The sequence below is a fragment of the Pezoporus flaviventris genome, unplaced genomic scaffold, assembly GCF_033815535.1.
Source record: "Pezoporus flaviventris isolate CSIRO_AGI_PZ_B2104156 unplaced genomic scaffold, CSIRO_AGI_Pfla_v1 ptg000031l, whole genome shotgun sequence".
NCBI lineage: Eukaryota > Metazoa > Chordata > Aves > Psittaciformes > Psittacidae > Pezoporus > Pezoporus flaviventris.
This window is the reverse complement of record NW_026892579.1, coordinates 42,987,866-43,010,169: the sequence shown is the minus strand read 5'-3', so window position 1 is coordinate 43,010,169 and position 22,304 is coordinate 42,987,866. Positions and strand designations below refer to the sequence as shown.

At 37.2% G+C, this 22,304-nt stretch overlaps 1 protein-coding gene across 4 annotated transcripts in view; it reads left to right on the top strand.

Annotated features, from left to right (window-relative positions):
* The window catches only part of NBAS (NBAS subunit of NRZ tethering complex), a 184,039-nt gene that overhangs the window by 85,278 nt on the left and 76,457 nt on the right, over positions 1-22,304 (top strand). For all 4 annotated transcript variants that reach the window (XM_061460839.1, XM_061460840.1, XM_061460838.1 and 1 more), the window contains 3 exons: positions 3,778-3,854; positions 4,390-4,527; positions 18,664-18,893. In XM_061460839.1, the coding sequence (XP_061316823.1) occupies positions 3,778-3,854; positions 4,390-4,527; positions 18,664-18,893 (445 nt within the window). The remainder of the gene's footprint in view (positions 1-3,777; positions 3,855-4,389; positions 4,528-18,663; positions 18,894-22,304) is intronic.

The window sequence follows — 22,304 nt, the reverse complement described above, 5'->3', positions numbered from 1 at the left end:
GACCAAAGAGTGGATTGCTCTTCCACTGCTCTTATTCTATAGTCAATCTGAATTTCACTTATGAGTCCCTCCAACTGTGCTATGGAGCTGGGATTTCTGTATTTTCCTCTGGAAAACTGAGCTTGATTTATTCTGTACTCAGCAGTCCTCCTGTATGACTCCTGTTGGTAGTCAGTGGACAGTATTCTTCCACGTAAGTAACATAGCTTTCTGTAAACTAATAGGTTGGTAATTTGCTAATTGTAATGCATTTTGGCCTGGATTACAATATTGGATCCTGCCTCTTCCCCCTTTTTAATGCTTTGCTTTATAAATTCCCATGAAAGTCTTTATGATGAGCTAATGCTTTAATGATTGTGGAGCTTGAAAACATGCATATTAATAGCACACTGCCAAAATTTATATTAAAATATCATGCAGATACAAACCCCAGTTATTATTATGTGTCTTTCCCATATTTTAAGGCTTGCTTTAAGGTTTTGGGAAGACTTTACAGTGTAAAACTTGAATGTTAGTAAGAGTTACTAACTGCTATGCTAGTAACTTACAGCAGATTTAATTTTATTTTGCTGACGAGTTTGAATCCCATTTGTTTCCTTCTGGCTGCTTTCTAGGACAGCTACAGCAGCAGGTTTCAGCTCCATTAAAAGAATTGACAGACCTGAAAGAAGATGCAGTTTAGCAAAGAAACCCTATTGTATTTAGCACATTGTCTTAGGAGAAGTTGAAGTCTGTTTTATTGCTACAGTAGTGTTGTGCTCCAGGTCTGAGGGAAAAACATTTGCCTCAGAGATGGTGTTCATGATAAAAATCAAGATAATGCTTTATGCTTCTTTTATGGATTTGGTAGGGTCGCTAGCCTTGGACTTTGACTCTTCTAGTCTTTTCTATCTGGATGCATTTTCAAGTGGTAACAGCCATCAAAGACTCTTTCCTCAGTTGTGTCATTATATTGCATCCAGACTTAGGATGTCCAAGGCAGTGTTGTGCATCTCTGTTTAATTCGTTGTCTTTCTTCATAGGCCTTAGGTATATGGATACAGGAACAAGCACACAGAAAATTTATGTTTATTGCATGAGTACAGTGGATGTACACTGTGGCAGGGGGTTGGAACTAGAAGATCTTTTAAGGTCCCTTCTAACCCAGTCCATTTGATAATTCTGCTTGGCTTTTTTTTTTTTTTCCTTTTTTTTTTTCCTCAGAGGGGATGATAATGGAGGCAGGTCTTTCTTTCTTCTTAAGTACATTCTGGCAAGTGGGATGCCTTCGTGTTGCGGTTCATGCATGGGTATTAATAAAGTCATTGTTTTCTGACCTTGTGTTGGTGCTGTGTTCTTTGTCATGATTGCTCTCTGAGGGTTGAAGATACACTCTTTCTAGTGTGGCAGCTGTTGTGTTGCAGATGTCAAGTTAGAAGAGAACGCACGATTTATTATGTGTTCCCAAGGCTTTGCAATCATTAATTCTCCAGAGAATGGGAGAAGATTATTATTATTTGGTAAATTATTCTTTGCCTCCTCCCAGTTTTTTTCTGTTCAACTAGAGGCACTTGTAAGAATATATAAAGTAACTTTGGTTGTGTTTCCTTGGAGTAGTAAATAACCAAGTTTGCAAACTAATTCATCAGGATTTTAATTTAAATATTTCTAGAGTCCTGTTGGACAGTATAAAAAGTATTTTGCATGTAGCAGAAACAAGCTGTCAGCAGGAAAAAAATATTGATAAAAGCAATTTGAAGCAGACCATAGGTTCTTCTATCTGCAGTTAGCTGTGACTCATGTACACAGCCTCTGTGATGACTTGTCACATAGAAATTTGGGGGTTGTATCTAGCTGAGGGCCAGCATGTAAATTTACTTCAGGCTGATGGCAAATTAATGATAATCTAAAAAATTGTAAATGGTCATTCAGGCCTTTTATGAATCATTCTTTGAAACAAAGCATTCACTGTGGGGCTGTGTGAAGTAATAAAGTTTCAAGCCAGCATGCCCTCAGATTAGTTTTTGTAACGTGGGAATATAGGTATTTGAGACTTCTTTAAATCAGACAGCCAAGTTGCTGGAAGATGTCTTCTATTAATTTGAATTATAATAATGATGATAACAACAACAATAATAATAATAAAAAGGGAATCATAGTGTTATTTTCCTGGTATACTTAACAATTCTTTCTGCAATTTCTGGTCTGGTTTTGTAAGATTTCTGAAAGAGCCACTGAACTGATGATTCATATTTTCTATTCCCCAAACCGCATATTAAGTGTATCATAAGGATTATTATTCTGTGATTGCTGTAACTTTCATAGCAGCCACAGTAATGCTTGACTTCAGTATGAAGGAGATAACTCCATAAAGAAGAGATGCTGTTTCTAATAACAGATCTTGGGAGTTTACATTGTCTGTGTATTGGTTCTCCTATTTGCATAATGTAAAATATAGTGGGTTCTTTAAACAAAATATGTTTGTATCTATAATGTAGGAAAAGCAGTTAATTTTTGTGTCAGTTTTGCAAGAAGTTTGTTTTTTTTTGTGATCAGAATAGTTATTCTTTGCTGCCTTAATTTTGACTGTTGTGCAGGACCTGCTTTTGATGTTACAGTAATGTTATTTGAAATTCACATGACCTGTATGTGGCAGGACCTGGTTTTGATGTTACAGTGATGTTATTTGAAATTCACATGATACTTTGTCCTGGGTTCAGCAGTAGCAGTCAGTTTTTCCTTTGTGTTAACTGGTGCAGTGCTGTGTTTTGACTTCTAGCTTGAGAACAGTGTTGGTGAAGCCGATGTTTTCGGTTGTTGCTAAGTGATGTTTACCCTGACCAAGGACTCTGTGAGGCTCATGCTCTGCCAGGGAGGAGGGGAAGCTGTGAGGAAGCAGCTGACCCGGGCTAGCCGGGGAGGTATTCCATACCACAGCACGTCATGCCCGGGGTGGGGGGGGGTAACTGGGAGTTACCCGGAAGGACAGGGGCTTTTGGGGTGGAACTCATTTTCTTGGCCGGTGGTATCGTATTCTCTTCCCTTGTTATTTTCCCTTATCATTGTTTTAGCTGATAGTAGCGGTGGTGATTTGTTGCTGGACTGTTCTTGTCTCAACCCGTAGGAGTTGCACTCTCTCGATCCTCCTCCCCGTTCCTCCGGGAGCGGGGAAGGGGAGAGCCCCGGTGCGGGGGCGGGGGGGAACGGACACAGACCTTGATTGTTGTCAGCTCGGCACTACTCACTGGGAGTGAGTGAACAAGTTACCTGACTGGGTTTAAACCACGACATACTTGTTTTGTGGGTTTTTTTTGTTGTTGTTGTTTTTTTGTTGTTTTTTTTTTTTAATTAAGACAAGTTTTTAGTATGGTCTGTTGTGTTAAGTGAATTAGAGCTCAGGCTGGAAGGGAAGACATTTTGTACCTTTCCTGTGGTTGGTATCTTCGACCACGTACAACGTAACTGCCTTGATTTTACAAGCAAAAGATTTACCTGTTATAAATCAGTACAGGTGATATTTTAGTGGCTTTGTTTAGCATCTGTTACTTCATAATCTTATTTGTGTTTGGTTAATTCATCAAACGCTTTGCCTAGACATCAAGGTAAACCTGTGCTGCAGTTTAATTACATATTGTCTGTTTCTGGATTGCACTGGTAAGTGTTTAATTAAGTATGTTTGGAGTTCTTTAAGCTAGTGTCTAATAAAATATGGTTACACTAAAAACATTTCATTTGCTAACTGCCAAGGCTAGATGGGTCAATATTTAAAGCTCTATTTCTACTTGCTATATGTTGCAGTTCTGCTACAGCTGGCAAGTGATGCTTTACCAAATGATACGGCTTTGTCTCTTGCCTATCTACTTGCATTGCCTCAGGTATGTTGATAATGACTTGGTTTGCATGTTTTTGCCAGGAAAGACTATACATAGCATTTCAGAATTCCATAAGAAAATGTAATTTCCTTAGGGTTTTAAAATCTTAAGTCACTGAATTCATGAAAATACACATTTTTATAGGTTTGGCATGTGCATTTAAAGGAAACTCTGAACAGATGCTGTTGGACTGTCTAGCAAGTGTGGCACTGACAAAAACATGCATTTTCTTATTTAAAATAATAGTTGGGCCATGTGACTGACAGTGCTAATGTAGTTCAGAGATACGGGTAATAACTTTGTGGTATAGAAGCACCAAAACTGTAGTTGGAAAAGCGTTTTGTTAGCTGTTTGTGGAAGGGGGGAAAACATCATAATGTAGATTTGTCTGTGTGTGTTAGGTTACTGACTTACGTGCTAGAAGAATATAGTCAAATCTATTTCTAAATCACAGCAAGTAGCTTTTTAGAAAGTTTGTGCACTTACTGTTGTGTGCTTGCTAATTCTTTCATCTAAATTAATGCTCTCTTTCTCCTAGGTGGTAGATGCCAACAAATGCTTTGACAAGCAATTGCATTCTGCATTATCTCTCCAGCTGGCAAGTTATTACTATAGCCTGCAGATCTATGCTCATTTGGCACCATGTTTCAAGGACAAATGCCACCCTCTCTACAGGGTTAGTACATTAATGAATATGGTTTGAAAAAGAAGATTAAAAAAAAGAGCGTAGCGTTAAAGTTATTCTAAAAAGCCAGTGAATGAGTTAAGCCTGTTAAGGAGTGGATCTGACTTACACTGTGAGCAGCCTGTTAAGTTACGCATAATTACTCTTCTACAGTGCTGTAAACAGACAAGTACTTCGCAATTTGTGGGAGAGTGTTAGGACAATATCAAGTGTCATTTATAGGCACTAGCACTGTCAGTCTTCCAAGTAGGAACACTGAGCAATAATGAGCGTAGCCTATGCTGTTAATTTGCAATACTGATACAATATAGTACTTCCTAGAAAGAGTCAAGTATACATTTCAACAAGAAAGGTGCTGTTCAAAAAAGTTTCCATAGCCTTCTTTGGTATGTGTTGTTTTGTTTTGGGGTTTGCATTTTCTTTGACAAGTGCCTTTTTTTTTGAAATGGCACAGCTTTGCTTTCTTATTCTGTGATTAAAGAAATGTGATTAAAGCAGTTACATGTTAAACTCTGAAACAATGCCAAGAGGTACATTTAGTAAGGCACCAGTTGCCATTCCTACAAATATACTGGAATAAAAGCTGTTCTTTGACACACCCAAGAGAGCCTTTCTGAGTTTACACCAGTCCTTTCCTCTTCTACAGAAGCTCCAGGGCCTGCTTGGTTTTTGACCTAATTCTGCACTAAAAAAAAGCACTTCTGGTCACAAGTTCTCTGAAAAGAGAGACCACTGATCACCATAGTGGCATAAGAGGAGATTTTTTTTCCATGTTCAGAATTACTCCCAATTTACAGAGGAAAGGATTTTTTTATACTTGCACAGTTCTGCAGTTAGGCAGCTTTTGATGTTCCTGCTGAGGTTTGCATTCTATTATCTTCTGTTTATAGAAGCTAAAGGAAAACTTAACCCACAACTGAAATTTGCATGGCTTACAAAATACGTTGGTTGCGAGCAATTCACTTATGTCCGTTAAATAGCTTTCTTTGAGCCGTGGTCCACCAGCTGTAAGACACCTTTGATGAAAAAAGATTTATTTATTTTTTATTTTTTTTTAGCTTAGGTTTTTAAATGCTCTTCCTGTATAGGAAGACTTACAAAGCCTTTAGAAAGAGTAAGTCATTAAGAATTGTCGAAGAGAGCAACCGGAATCAAGAGAACGACTCAATATGAGTTATGCTTCTTGTTCATTTTATACAAATCCTTAACCCCTTATATACTATTTCTTACATGCACTTACAGTGATTTGGCATATTATGATTGGATACATGTCCTGAAGACCCTTAGTGACTAACATATAATTGGTTAAACGCAGGTGTGAGAACTCGACCTCGAAAGCTTGCCAAAAGTTCACAGTTCTCATTAACTCTGTGAATTCTGGCCTCTTATCTTGCTTGCTTAAGCTTCTTCGGGCCTCTCATGGCCTTGCTGTATCTTTCAGGATTATTCAGAGTTTATGTACCAATTATACATTCTCCTGTGAGAGCACTGTCTCCACAAAGAATGAGGACAGAGGTGTTAGAAATTGAACTATTTCTGCTCCAATTGCTCTTTAATAAGCAAAGTCTTATCAGTAGAACCATTTAGTGTTTATCTCTTATGGTATGAGCCTTGGCTAAATCTTCTGTTCCATCTTGACAAAATGCCATATGTGACAGTGATAAGTAGTGGATTCTTAGTGGTTTGCTAAAAAGAATATGTACTATTTTTAAGTACTACTCTTAAACAGTATCTTTTCAAAACAATTGCATGAGAAGATCCTGAGTGAACAGGGTACCAATTGAAAGAAGTCCTGAATTACCTGTATGAAAACATGACAGGAGAGTACATACGTTGTTACTAACGGGTATCCAGTGTGGTGGGAATGTCACTGAAGTTGAAAGGGAGAATTAGAAACAGACACTTTAGGCGAAATGCTCAGTTTATACTGCAAAACAGCCACTTGTTTAACTGTATATCTTAGATGCTAGTAATAAAGACTGGCTTTACTTGCAAGTTGCTTTTCTCAATGCCATACTGGTTGCTATCTATGGAAATAGATCTAGCCATGGTTCATATTTTTGTGTTTCCTAAGAGGTCGAAGGGGAAGGGGGGCAGGATGGGGCCCACAAACACGATATCATTCCATAGAAGACTGTTTTCCAGCTCATGTCACGGGCGTCTTTCATCATCTTTATCATCTGACTTTCTCAAAACAGGAAGATGTTCCTGGGTCCATTAACTGTATAATTCAAAGCTATGCATTATTCTTGGAAGATAACTGAGCACATTTTCATGGGTGAAGGTTTATATCCAATCTTTTCCCCCCCCTTCCCCCATTTTAAACATTTATATATTCAGTAAAGATCTAAATCTGGCATTTCAGCCACATGCTTTGAAGACATATCCTCGAGATCACAGGCATATATTTCTGTTTAACAGCATATGAGTCACATTAGGTATGATTTGTCTAGTCCATTGAATCAAGTATCCTGTCTGAAAACTGTAGCTGAATTTTTAAGAAGCTGTATAGAAGCATGGAGAATCTATACTTCTGTGTGAACTTTAAAATAACATAAGCCTTTCAAAACATAAAAGAGTATTAGTACCTCTAACATAAATAACATAAAGGGAGAAATGTTCTCAGAATGAAAATGTCAGATGTGTTCTAAGGATAATGGGGAGTATGGGGGGAGAGTTCCTCTTCCGCTGCCTAAGACAGACTTTTAGGACTTGCTAATTAATAAAGAAGGACATCTTGAAGGATTGATTTGGTCTGTTTCATGAAGGCTTGTTAGTTTTTGTGGTTTTTTTTTTTTTTTTTTTTTTTTTTTTACTGTGACATAAAATGATGACAGCCAGTATTTGCACATCAAAACAGAATCATAAATTGCCAGAAATTCTCATTAGTGGCTTTTGTACTGTCGATGTCCAAAAGGAAATCGGCTTGATAATTTCTATTTCTGATTAAGTTATTGCTTTGCTTTAAGGCCAAATAAAGTGACTTGGATGGAAAGTACTGCTTTAGATTTGTATCCAGGACAATTTTGAATTTTAGTTGTTCTAGTAATGTGGAAGTTATCATGTAGGTTATGTGAGCTGTTTTAGTTTCTTATCTTGAGGAAGACATTGAAAGAGCTCTACAGTCAAATAAAACCACAGATAAAGGTCAGTAAGGATAAAGCCAGACAGAAGATGAGAAAAAAACTCCAGAAATGGACTGGCTGTGGAAAGCATTAATGTGAGGAGACTTAATACCCTTTGAGAAGCTATATTTGATTTTGGCTTACGTCTCTACTGGGGCTGATAGTGATGGGGTTAACTTTCTTCATAACAGCTCCTATGGTGCTGTGCTTTACATTTGTGGCCAGAAGTGTTGATAACACACAAGTGTTTTGGCTGCTGCTGAACCTTGCTTGCATCACAGCTGTCCCCCCGCTGCCATGCTGATTCACTGCTTACTACTTCCCAGTCTTGATGAATGAGAAGAAAAGCCATACAGCTGAGCAAGAAATTAGCGCGGTAATTTTTGCTGTTAATGGCTTATCTCCTCACTTGCCTGGTGATGTAAAAGTGAGCAGATTAAATATATCTGGGGGATTGTTTACTCTGAAAAGGAGTGAAAAACTTTAATTAACACAAGGTTAATCAATATGTTGTTTCTGTCCTCATACTAATAATCTAATGCTGAAGTGTTTGTGTGGCTTTGAAGAGGAGTTTTTTTTACTGACCTTAGCTGGGAACAAGCTTTTTCATGGAGCATCATCAGCAGTTCTAAGAAATTGCCAGTTGCAGAGCAGAATGGGAATTTTGCAATTAATAGCAGGTGAGGGAAGTTGCTGTCAGCAGAAAATTCTTTTTTGATTTTATTCCCTTAGCTGTTATTTTCATTCAAGGAAATGAGTTTGATTCCTGCCCTTTTGTACATTGCAACTGGCAGTATGTTGAAATGGTAATCTCAGAGATTCTTCTCTAGTGATGCTTTTGATGCAGCCTAGAGTTGGTGAAGAAGCTGGGAGTTCAGTTCCACAGAGTTAAATAAACTCATATACCTGGCTTTTGAGTCACTTTGTGAAAGAGTGAATTTATACAGTGAACTTATGCTCTGTGCACTTAACCTGCTTCGCTTTTTTTGCTGCTTGCTCCTTGAGGAAACCTCTATCAATCTCTCTCTAAGAGGCAGAATTAGGTCTGCTTTCCCCTCACATGAATTTACTGTCTTCAATGTAGTTTTTTTTCCTGTTTTTCTTCATTTTCTCTCTCTATATCACAGCCATTGTGTATTTTAGTTCCCATGCTGTTTCTCTGTATTCCTGTCATTGTTAGACCATTCTTTCTGTCTGTTCATGTCTTCCTTTGCAGGACCATATTTAGCGTTTCTACACTGCCCTCACCACAATGGCATCTGTAGGCTTTAAGTGCATTAAGTGGGTATGACAAATATGTCATGTGTGTCTTGCTCTCTCTCACCCCCTTCTCCATAGGGGAAAACCAGCATGTGGAACAGTTTTAAAATCATTACATGCTGATATATGTGTGGGTTTGGTTTTGTTTTTTTTCTTTGTTTTGTTTTTGTTCTGGGGGGTTCATTAATGAAAACAAGCTCAAAAGAAAAGTACTTTGAACTTGGGACTGAATATGTACAAGTTTGTGTTGTTTTGATGGCATTTCATTCTTCAGGCTTGACCTGGCTCCAAGGCAGTTCTGTTCGTGTAAGGTTGATCTTAATTATAAATACAGTTATATAAGCCAGAGAAACAGAACTCTCAGCCATGGTCCTTATGCTACAGCTATAGAATAATATTCTGAATGTAGGATGTTGAAAATCAAGACTTCATTTGACATGGAAATAAATATTGTATAAGGCTGTATACAGGAAGAGGGAGAGAGGCAGATCTTATGGGCTACCAGATTCTGTCTCAATGTTCAACTTTTTGTTCATAAACTCAGTGGTTAGCATTAAGTCTGTTGTAGATGGTAGAAGGGTCATGCTCTTTATTGTTGGTTTATGATGGACTTAAAAAACATGACCTTATTTATGTTCAAAGGCTTAAAGTTCAAGTAAGTTCTCCTGAACCAGCAGTCACTGTGGATGTTTTTGAACATCTTCCAGTATGATCTCTGAAATAGTGATCCAGCAATTAGTGACATTACAGTAAGATTGTGGCAGCTATGTTCCTTTGGTCAAGGTGTGTTTGATAAAGCCAGTGTTTCAGAGGTCCTCATACTTCGCTAAACACACAACACTACAAAGCATCACCATTCATAGCTGGTTCCAAATAACATTTATATGATTCATAAAAGAGCTATTTTTAAGTAGTTGAGGGTTTTTGTTTCGTTGGGTTTTGGTGGTTTGTGGGTTTGTTTTGTTGTTGTTTTTTGAGGGGTGGGGGTGGGTGTATGGGTTGGTTTTGTCTTTGTTTTTCTCCTGTGGTTTAATCTCTTCAAGGTAAGTGCTGCTTAAGAAGAAGAGATAGTTACAGTGTTGCTTATTTTTGTTTCTCAAGGGTTATATAAGCTATTCTGTTAAATCCTACTTCTGAAAGCAGAGTGAGCGTTGTTTGTGAGCCAGCTGTTCAGAAATACTCTTTCAGTAAAGAGGATCTTCAAACCGACATTTCATGTCAGAAGAGGTTTGAGGTCTGGCTTGCCTGTGTTCCTCTGGAGACACATTTGTGGCTTTTCATGCAAGGGAGGTAGTTGGGATAAATACTAATGCTTTCCTCTTTCCCTCTCTGGGAAACAGTATAAAGGTGACCAACAGCTCTTTGAAGGAATCTTCATAGTGTCAGTTGGCTTTATCTTCTATTTCACTTTTCTGTAACTATTTTCTCCTGTCAGTGAGCATCCTTAATTTTGCAAGTAGCTCTGTTGAAAACTTTCTATTCATCTTAGAACACAAACTATGTTAGCAAAATTGTATTCATCTGGGTTGGCAATTGTCCTGGGTTTAGCAGTAGCAGTCAGTTTTTCTCCTTCTTGGTAGCTGGTGCAGCGTTGTGTTTTGACTTTCAGCCTGGGAACAGTGCTGATAATACCGATGTTTTCGGTTGTTGCTAAGTGATGTTTACCCTGACCAAGGACTTTGTGAGCCTCATGCTCTGCCAGGGAGGAGGGGAAGCTGGGAGGAAGCAGAGACAGGACGCCTGACCCAGGCTAGCCAAAGAGGTATTCCATACTACAGCACGTCATGCCCGGGGGGGTAACTGGGAGATACCCGGAAGGACACGGAGTCTTCGGGGTCAGACTCGTTTCTCGGCAGGTGGTATTGTATTCTCTTCCCTTATTATTTTCTCTTATCATTGTTGTCATTGGTGGTAGCAGTGGTGATTTGTGTTGTACATCGTTTGTTGGGCTGTTCCTGTCTCAACCCGTGGGAGTTGCATTCCTTCGATTCTCCTCCCTGTTCCTCTGGGAGCGGGGAAGGGGAGAGCCCCTGGGGTGGAGGGCAGGACGCGGGCCTCGACTGCTTCCAGCCCGGCACCACTCACTGGGAGTGAGTGAACGAGCTGTCTGGCTGTGTTTAAACCACAACAGCAATACAGGTAACTTTTCAGACATTGCTGAATTCCTGTCAAGTGAGAGAGCTGGCTTGTCCATCTGTTAAGTTTAGAAAAAGATACATAAATTTAGCTTAAGAATCCTCTATAAATTTAGCCTAAGCAGCTATTCAGGAAGATCTATGTCCCAGTAAGAGAAGGCAATCACCAAGAAATTCATGCTTCAAATAAGAAGTACTAGCAGAGCTCCTGGATTAGGATGAAAAAAAAAAAAATAAATATTTGACTTCTGGCATTTAAATAACTGCCAGGAAAGAGGAAATTGCGTGTTCTGTAACTCATGGAATAATAGGTTTTCAACCTTTAAATTAGCAAGGCACAGAATTATTTGCATGTATCCAGTCAAGTAATTGTACTTGTTAAAAAGATTCAGTATCTTATTAAAACTGTATCATATTATATAATGAAGCTTTACAGTAGGAGTGAATGCTTGTCTGAAAGTCTGTATATGTCTTCAGCTGCTGCCATATAGATCGTTAAAGACATATTCTAGAAGAACATACAATAATTTATTCAAACATAGAGATCGACAAAAGGTTGAATAATTACTTAAACAATGACATTATTAACTAAGAGTATGCTTACTGCAAATGGAAAATGACGTAGTATGAATGTAGCAGGCACTTCACTCAAAACTAGTAATTTTTCATTTTCATACTTTATCATTTTCATTTCATAGGTTTCTTTCAGTTGACATTTTAACCCTTTATATATCATGTTGATTCCACTTAAAACAACTGTCAGGTAAAATGGTAAGATTTTTCTACATAAATGTGACTTGTCAATATCTTAATAAGACAGAATCTGTAAAAAAACATAAGGTGAAAAAGAAACTGAAAAGTTTTCTATTGAAATGAATTATTCCTCATTCTTGCTGGAGTAGCTGATTGAAAACATTGAAAGCAAAAAAGCATTTAAAACAGCACTGGAGCAGTTTGATCAACTCTTGAGACACAAGTCATTTAACGTAACTGTAGAAACAACTTTCTGGACAGATTCTCAAATTATTTTTATGTTTTATTACTTAACAGCAGACTCTTGCATTATATTTTTTTTCCTGCAGCAGTACTGGTTTCTGTGTAGGAAACTGTGTTGATTGAACTTATACCTGGTGGTTTTCTTTAGGCTGAAGGTCTCTTTGTTATCATTGTTATTTCTGCTGCTGGCTATTAAAAGGTCATGTGTTACTTTTGTGACTGAGTTTCATTTCTTAGGAATTTACCTTAAAATATCTGCAGTTAAAATTCGAGGAAACTTATACACTGACATGCAGATATTAACATTCAGTATATATATTCACTGGATGAATATATGATTTAATTTTGTGATGGATGGCGGTTTGGCTTTCGACCAAAATGTATACACTAAATCAGATTTAAGTGAATTTCCCTTTCTGATTTTGAGTATTCTGATATTTTAGCCAGTGATTTTTGTACCTCTGCAAATAGAGTTAAAAAAAATCCTGCAGAAATGGCTTTGTTTAGTAGATGCTGTATACTGCTTAGCCCAATTCTAATACCATCTTTAATGTAATTTCTGAAGCAGAAATAATAACAGTAATATTCATGATTTTAAACTTAACAACTTAACTCTCAATCCTTTAATCAATCTCTTCTGGAGGTTTTATTGGCAGAAAATATTCCTGTTATTCCACTTATGTCATATATTTAATCGTGCCAGCATCTTGGACAACCTTTTGTCTTTATAAGATTCACTTAGTTTCCAAGTAAGTGAAGTAGCAGTGGCATTTGCTGCCTTCCTGTTCCAAGTGTTTCAGTTTTCAACAGTTAAATTTCAGAATTGTTTATTTAAAACATACAACATTCCTTCTATTAAAAAAAAAAGGCAAAAATTCCCAAACCAACATAAAGTGGTGATTTGTTCCTTTTAGTCTCCAGTTTTAAAATGTAATTTTCCAGCCTTCTGTAGATTTTGCATTCCAAATGTATTTCTGTTAATAAAGCAACAAAACACGTTCGCATGACACGTCACTTATGATTGTAGGTTTGCATTTTGAATTTTTATTGATAGTGTAAGAAAGAGGACTTTGAAAATAATAAGTTTCAGTTTCATTGAAATTGCAAGTGCTTATTTACAACTGTTTACCTGTGTTTTGGTGTTTCTCTCATAATTCACCAACTTTTTGCTTTTGGTTGTTGTTTTGTTTAATTTCACTGCAAATGTGCGTTTCACTAATTTCCCTGGGAGTTTAGATAACCCTTTTAAGTTAGTACAAGCCTTAAACTTCTAAGCAGACTAAGACTGTGTAGCCTTTGGTCACCTGTGTATATGCATTTCGTATATCATGTTTTAAATTGTGTCTGTATACCATATAAATTTGAGAGTGATTTAAACTTGGCCACTGTAAGTCAGAGCTGATGGTACTGACTTTTAAACTGTACAGGAGCATTTATTTTCTACAGCCAATCATCTGGAGTGAATTTTTAAAACATCTAATTTCAGTTCTTGGAAAAAAAGAGAAATCTGGATGAGATGTGGTGAAGGTGAAAAGGGAAGCTAGGGAATTGGAGTCCAAAGCTGCATTCCTGGATCTACAAAATCCAGATCTAAGTTATTTGAGTACAGTAGCATTTCTTAGCACAGTATGAAATTGTTTGCATTACTGTGGTGTCAAGCATTGTTTAGGATTATGTTCAGGCTTTAAAATCATTCTACTTGAATATTCCTGAGACATTAGAGTATGTTACAAAGACTTCTCATTGAGAATTTAATATTATAAATCTGAAATAGAAAATAATTTTAATATTGTCTGAATGTCTAAGACCTACCTATAGGCTTGATAATTGAAGATTTATTGCTTACCTCATTTCTACTTCATTTTTTTGTTAGTTTGTGCAACTTTATTCTGACATATCTTGTAGCTTATAAAAGGTATTCTAGTAGTTATCCTTACATGTTGACTTGATGTGGTTTCATTGCTGGGTGATGGAATTTGCTGCTTCATGTATCCATTATTAGAAAATGGTGTGAAAGCTGATTCTGAACAAATCACTGTTGTCACCCAACAATATACATAGCTGCAGCAGTAGAAGGGCAAAGAAAGTTGAGGTATCTTTTCATTTGAATGATGTTACAGTACAGGTTTTATTTCTCAGCTGTTCCGATCTTCCGTCTCAGCCATATACTTTATCTTTTGCTTTGAGCAGATCTGACATGAGATGGCTGTGATCTGAAAGGTAGGCCACCCAAAATTCACATGGTGCTGTATCTAAGTTAGTGTACGTTTGACTCACAACGTGGCAACAGACTCGGTTGAGGACAAGTGTCTTTGATTTAATTATTGAAAACCTGTCCTGTGGAGGGATGGATTTTACTTCTTGACCAGACAGGCATGTTCAGGATTTTACTTCTTGAGTGAAATGTTTCTTTCCTGTAAATCTTTTTTCCTGTCTTGGTATGTGAGGAAAAGTGTTGCCTGTATGTGCTTCTCCTTACTCTTTTTTTCTTGCCACCTCCACCTTCAAATTTATAGCACATTGATTCTCTTGCTGTGGGAATTTTCGCAGTTGCTACAAGGATTACGGAGAGCTCTCCTCTTCCTCATGAAATGTAAGTGCTTTCCAGAGGTGTACTTTGGTTCTAGAAGGGCTGAAGGAACTAGAGGCCACATCTTATGACTGACTACACTGGGTCAGACTCTGTCAACCTGTTGAGCTGTGATTTGACAAGTACAGCGAAACAAGAACCTTAGCCTAAATCCCCCAGCTGATAAACACAAAAACAGCAAATGCTGCCTGTAAGTAACATACGACATGCTGAAACTCTGAGATCAAGAGCAACAAATTTGAGAGCCAATAAATCAGCGTTTTGACTAGTGACTACTAATCCGAAACAATGAATGCTTATCACAAATACGATTAAACACACTCTGGTCAGATCTGTCGTTATCTCAACCCTTCGTGCCCCATATTGGGAGCCACAAAGAACTGTCACAGTTTAAGCCATGTCAAGTGCAGGTGTTTCTGCAGCAGGAATTGTACACCGTGCTCTTTGGTGCCTCTTGCTTTGCTCATGTGTTGTCATCTCCTAGTTCTGCTGTCCATTAGCGTTTTGCTTCGTGTATGTGTCTTCCTCTGTAGCATGACCTCTTTCTAAGGATCACTTAATGTGGTTTAGAACGTATCTGATGTTACAGGGTTCCGGGCACAACATAACATGTCCTCTGCCTTCTCAGGTTCCTGTGGCTCACTGCATTTGCAGCTTTTGACCGTTACCAAAAGATTACAGTTCAAAAGGTGATGAAAATTCTTTGCAGCTTCAATCCAGAAAGGTTTCACAATATTAGTTATTTGAGCTGATTGTGAGTGGATTAGTCTCAATGATCTAAGCAGCTTTTCTCATTAGTGTTCCTAGTCATTTCTGTATTACAGTCTGAAGATCATTTACATTTAAAACAAACTCAAAAGAGCCGTATTCCTTATAAGAAAAATTGGAAAGATTCTTAGTTTCGAAAGAAATAAACAGGCTAAATAGCCTTACAGTGTTCTACTAGGGTGTAGAAATATTTGTGCTTACCTTTCAAATAAACCCATGTATTATTAAAAATGTGAAGATGTTGAAGAATGAATGTTTGAAATGATGAAGTACATGGTCTATGCAGTGTGATACCGAAAAATTCAGCTTTTTATATTATTTTCATTGAGCTTGTGTTTTGAATGCCTGATAGATACTGCACAAGCAGCACTGTTATTTAAGAAAACAATTTGAATCTACAGAAGGATGACAAATCTGAGAGAAGCAGAACTGTGCCATTCCAGTAAATGAGTTTTGCAGACAACTGCAACTTGGGAAAGATCATTTTATATTGACTAAAAAACCCTAGAAAGTCTCACATCAGATCTCAGTATAGGCTCTTGCATGAAGCAGGCTCTGGGATTTCTCTAAACTGATTTTTGATTTCATGTGCTCTGATAGTTTGGAGCATAGGTCTTGTCTTGTAAGGGATAAAAGAGGACAACATTGATTGAAAGAATTTTGGTGCTGAAGAGTTCAACACAATCCTTGACAGCTGCTTGCAATAAGAAACAACTGGTGTTATTTTAATCTAGATGGACATGTATTAATTTACCAGCTATCAGATCTCGTACTTTTATCTTCTAGATTGGAGAACTGATGCGCATTTTTGTGTTACATATGTATGGATATACATATATGAGTATTCGTACAGGGTATTATTCCTTGTTAATAAGCTCAGTAAACCCTAAGACATTATTTCCCAAGATACTATTTGTATATATGTTTCTTAAGTCTTTTAAATAATGTTTGTGATACTTTTTAGAGCCATCCTTTTTATTGCATATTTCAGAACCCAGAAAAGAACCTAGTAGTGAGAATTTGTTATTGTGGGGAGAAACAGCATTTTTTTTTTCTGTTCCTCATATGTATATCCAAGGATCACAGCTATCCTTTAAACAACATGTTACACAACAGAGTATCTTCCGCTTCCTTCTCTTTCCTTCTTTGTAAGTTTGTCATTATTATTATTTGTCATGGTACTACTGTATCACACAGTGATCCTTGATCCAGATTTCTTTATTTTTATTCTAACATGGTGAAAAAACAGTACTGATGCATTTGATTACATGCTATTCAGGAAACTTATTAAAATGTTATCATCTTCAGAAGCCATTTCTCTAGCAAGAGTTTGAGTGCATTCATTTGAAAATACTTTCAAGATTGTCTTTGTGTAGTTTATGAATAAACTGGTGGGCTGCGTACTAGAAGAAGAGTGTTGGGATTGGGTTCTGCTTTTCTTGACAGAGAGAGGGGAAACCTAACAGAAGAGAGCAGTTACCCTCATAGGTTGTCAGAGGGACCTGCCTCTCAGACTGTGCAAAGGATTTAGGCTATTATGTTAAACAGCTTTCCTCATCTTGCTCTGACTTTCCCTGTCTCCATTCTCTGTTTTCTAGTGTATTACCTAAAAGGCAGTGGATCGGTTTCCAACTGATATAATTGTATTATAGAGGCACTGCTCTGCTTGCCTCTCTCTTCTCTGAGGTTTCATTATTCTGTTAACAATCTCCTAAGCAACCTTGAAAAAACTACTGATGTTTTTAATAAAACCAATGAGTTCTCAGTGTTTAGAGGGCTTCAGAAAAGTACCATGTGGTGAGGAAGAAGGATACCCTGGAGCATTTAATATGACTTGGTGAGCAGCCTGTCAGCTAAAACTTGAAAAGAAATGAAGACAGAAAACCAATCTATTTAGAATGACCAGCAAGTCATAGAAAAATTTAAGCATGCCTCAAAGTTAAATATTTGGTGCATGTTTTACGCTGCTGTGCACTCTAGTTAATGTTCATGGGTTTAACTTCTAATTTACTAGAATCAATCTGTAATAAAAACAAAGATTATTATCCGGTTCACTCAACATTTTTGAATCAGCAGTTTCTTTTAGAAAATATTTCAGCCACAGCTGGCATCCCCAGGTATTTTTGTTTTTTTTTTTTCATGGCACTCCTTCCTCAGTGGGTGCTTCCTTATGGCATTATGGTCCTGGTGGCCTCCTTTTTCGTGGAAGAGAGGAATCCATATCACACAACTGTGTTCAAGGGTAGGTGCCTAAACAATAGCCACTTGAGATAATGATCCTGAGGTGATGTGGAAATCACTACAGCTGGTGCTTTCCTATTTCATTTCAAACATGCAGACTGTGTTTGTTTCATGTTCTAAATTGTTGCTTTGCAGTGTGGGTTTTTGATGTCAGAAGTTAATGGTTGATTAAATACGCACTTGATGCATAATTTCTAATGCAGGTAAGTTTTATTTGTGATGAAGGTATTTTGAAAACAAAGGTTGTTGTCATCCATGGATGATCAATATTTAATTATTTGAAGGTTCAGAGTGTAGGCAATGCCTCAAGTGTATTTTGCAGATCCTGCAACGCTTATTCTTTGAAAGTATCGGTGCTCAACTCTTAAAATGCTAAGCTATTCCTTTTATTAATTCTGTTTCATAGAAGTGTATCAAATTCAATAACAACCCCTCCCTCCCAGTTTACAATACTGCTTCTATTCTTACGTTTGAGATAGAGTCTCTGTTTTAGAGTCAACTTAGTTGAAGTGTTTGTAGTTGATGAGAGATCTGTTAAGTTTTCTTTGACCTGTTGGAAGTGTTTTACCAATCAGTTGCCTAGTTCAATGTTAATAAAAAGGTGTTAAAAGCAAAGAAATTTTGTCATAGTGAAGTGCTTCTTATTAATAATTTGGTTAGGTAAGTTTGTTTAAATTTTTGTAGCATATAGAGTAGTTTAAAATATCTAAAAGGATAAATTTTAATGTTATAGCAAAAAGCTCTCACAGAAAACGGGAATTCTGTTAAAGAATTAAAGTTTCCAAGAACTTGAAAGTTCCCAGAAATGGAAAAAAAAATGTTGGTTTTAAATGCAGGGATCAAGTGGGTTGTTGGGATTTTTTTTGTTTGGTTGTTTTTTTTGGTGGCTTTTTGTTTGGTTTTGGTTGGTTGGGTTTTATTTTGTTGTTGTTTGGGGTTTTTTTGTTTGGTTTTGTTTCATTTTCCCAGAAATTTACAGGATTTTTTAGTTTGTTGCCAATTATTTTCACAGGCTGAGCCAAAAGAGTTGATTCAGATGGTCACAAAGCATGTCAGTCAGTATGGCTGTACAGACTGGCCTGAAGAAATTGCAACTTTGATTAATCAGCTGCATTACTACAATGAGCGACTACTGGATTTCACTCAAGCTCAGATTCTGCAAGGACTTGGCAAAGGAGTGGATGTGCAGAGGTTTACAGCAGATGGACAGTACAAGAGAGAAACGATACTAGGATTGGCAGAGTAAGTAATACCTATTATGTTTATTTTCTTTATTCTAAAATGTAATTACTTTAAGCTTTAAATCAGTTAAGTAAATTGAAAGTAGTGCTGACCTTTAGAAGGGTTAAGTTACCAGTTGCTTTAGATATTTACAAAGTAATGTTGTTACAGTTGGAGACTCCTTTTCAACTACTCCACTTAAATGAAATGTTGCTCAAATAAATGGATCTCAATAATTTTAAGTTATTGTAGCTGTAACTGTGGAATAACTGGAAGCTATAACTGTGTTTATTAACTGCTCATATTAAAGTTAATCAAGGATGAATGAAATTAGAGCATAAATAGAGGTCTGATCTCTTCCTGTCATCTCCTGTAAGCATGCCCTAGCAATCTATGAGGGTATGCCCAAGTATCAAGGTTTGCTATGAACTATAAATCAAACTAATAAACTGTATTTTACTTAATTTAGTTAAAGCATCTGTGTATTACAGCATTTTCTCTCTGTAGTCATTTGTAAGTACTGAAGCCTTTGCTGCACACATTCTGATATTTAGAATGCTTTTGTCTCCTTTCAGTTATCCACAATAGAAAAAAATATACAGGATGGTACTGTCTTTTCATTTGCAAAGATGCATTTAATTAACACCTGTGTGCGGGCACTTTAAGCTATGAACAAGTCATGGTTATACTTGAACTTTATATGATTTGAAGACAGTCACAGTTCAATAGCTGCTAGACTGTAGTGGAACTGTTCTGTGCAATAAGAAGCTTTTCTTATGACTTTTAACCCAATTTTAAACTAATTCTGTGCATAAAGCTTTTGAAGGCAATATTTAGATGTTTATAGTATTTCACCTCTGTAGCTACTCATAGTTTCAATTCCAATAGAAATTTGTTAGTAAAAAAATATTTATATGAAATGCTGAATATGGATAATAGTATAAACTCATGTTTTGAACAGTAAGCTGCCGCTTTGCGTCTATAAAATCTGTACCTTCGTAAGAACAGTTTGTAATCATCTTTTAGTGTTTTGGTTGGAGTTAACCTGTTTTCTGTATATTGTTCTTTGAGCACATATCTTACTAGAATGTCACTGGGTGAATGTAATGTCTTGATATTTATCTACAGTAACTACAGTACAAAAATCCTTCTGTTATTACAAGTGTTTAGTCTGGATGCAGCATGCTTACTTGCATTATCATCCAAGAGTCCTGTAGATAGTATTTTGTAAAAATAAAGTAAACATGAAGAGAAAGTTCCTTACAGCAAATAGAGATTGAAGCACAGTATGAAAAGGTTAGTAGAAATAAGGCTTCATAGGATGTAGATGAGAATAGTAGTTCCATATTGCGCAATTGCAAAGATATAATTAATTACTTGTTTAGCTTAAGCTTCCTTGCTTTAATGTTTTCAGTTGACTCTTAATCTGAATTTTCTAATGAAAACAATGTCCAGGTTAAATCTAATTGTGTAGCATATTTTTTTTCCTTATTTTTGAATTATCATTAAGTGCTTCATGTTTTTAATCTTCCATGAAGGGCTGTTTTCCAGAGCAACACCTGAAGGAGATGGTATCTTTTTCACAAACCAGCTTTGTGCTATAATGATCAATTTCTTAAAACCACTTAACAAATAGTTGTCAATTTTATCTTCCGTTATTTGGTATATTGTCATTAGACCTTATGCATTATTTATCAGATATTTAAAGATCTGTGTGTCTCACAGACTTAATCGAGGTTAGCTCTCAAGCAGCTAACAATTTATTTTGGGCAGAATGTAAAGGAATTAGGAAAATTAGAGCAAGATTGAGCATTCTTGAGTAATCAGTTGAAGTCCCATGTAGTTTCAGGCCAACTATAGTGTTTAAGGTTTCAAAATGATTTTTTTTACTTGAGGCCAGCTTTTGGGTGGATTTTGTGTTTGGAGCTTTTTGTTTGTTTCATTTTGGTTTCTTTTCACTCACCCTGAGGTCTTCAGCCCTTCACTGGTGAGTTTAATGATTTAATACCAATTTCTTCCTTGTCTTGTGTCACTGATCTGAAATACTTTTTCTAGATTTTTAGAAAAATTGTGCAATTATCAGTCACTCTGAATTTCATAACTTAGCTTGTGCTCATAGGGTTTTCAGAATGCTTTTGATGCATATGGACTAGGTCCGTTTCCAGAAGACTAAACTAGAAGGTCCTGTATAAAGCCACTTGAATCTACTTCAGCGCTTATTAGTGACTTTAGCTTCTGAACCATTGTGCTTGCTTTTACTATACTGCTGTGCTCTGTTGCCAGTGTAAACACAGCCTGATGCATTCATGCTGCAGAGCATAACACACAACCATAGCCTTCCATCTTATTTTCCTCTTCAAACACGAGGGGAAGCAAAAGGCTCTTGGCTTAAATCTTCATTTCACTTCTCCAAGTTGGATTTAAAAGAAAACCCAAACAAACATTTTTTGAGAACAGGCCTCTGGAAAAGGGGATCTCATTTCCCCTTATTGCAAGTGAATCCAGTGGTGATTTGTAGCTGATTGATGTCAGCAGAAAATGGTGAAGACAGCAAACATGTGCACATGTATGATACAATTGAGGTTTTAGAGGACAAGACGGGGAAAAAAATAAAATTGCGCTGAGCTGCCAGATGTTTGTTTCTGTGAGCTTGAAGATAGCAAAATCCCAGCTGAACGCTACAGCACTGGCAGAGTTTTTGATACTTCGGAAATCTGTGCTAGCACGCAGCCAGAGTGGCTAAGAAACATCCACAAGAACGGCCTCTGACTTCAGTTTTGCACCAGTCTTGGTGCAACAGCACACAGGAAGTACATCCAAACCTTGCCTGCACAGGAGCAAGTGGGGATTTCTCTGGCCGTTCTCAGACTCACAGAGATAGGCAGTTAGGGCTGGGCATGAAAAGGGGTGTGGAAAAGAAAGTTAAAAGGTCATTTGCCATTTTTGCATGTTTTCATTGTGTAACAGCTACTTCTTTTAGTTTCATCAGTGTTGATAGCTTCTTCTTGTTCTTCATCTATACAGTATCATCTCCTTAAAACCTCCACTGCTTTATGCTGCCACTGCATGCCACTCTTTAAGAGAGAAAGACAGGATTTTAGTAAGATTTGTAAAGTGCTAGGGGGAATGTATCCCACTAGGTCCAACAGCCACTCCTGGTCTCTATGATTGGCTGAGTTATTGTTGAACTGAAGTATTCATATCATCTTCCTCTTTCACTGAATCACAGAGTCACAGAATGGTTAAGGTTGGAAGGGACCTCTGGAGGTAATTTAACCCAATTCCCCAGTTTATTTGGACCATACCTAGAGCTAGTTGCCAAGGACCATGTCCGGGTGGCTTTTGAATATCTCCAAGGATGGAGACTCCTGTCATGGTTTAAGCCCAGCCTCCTTGGGCAGCCTGTGTCAGGGCTCAGTCACCCTCATGGTG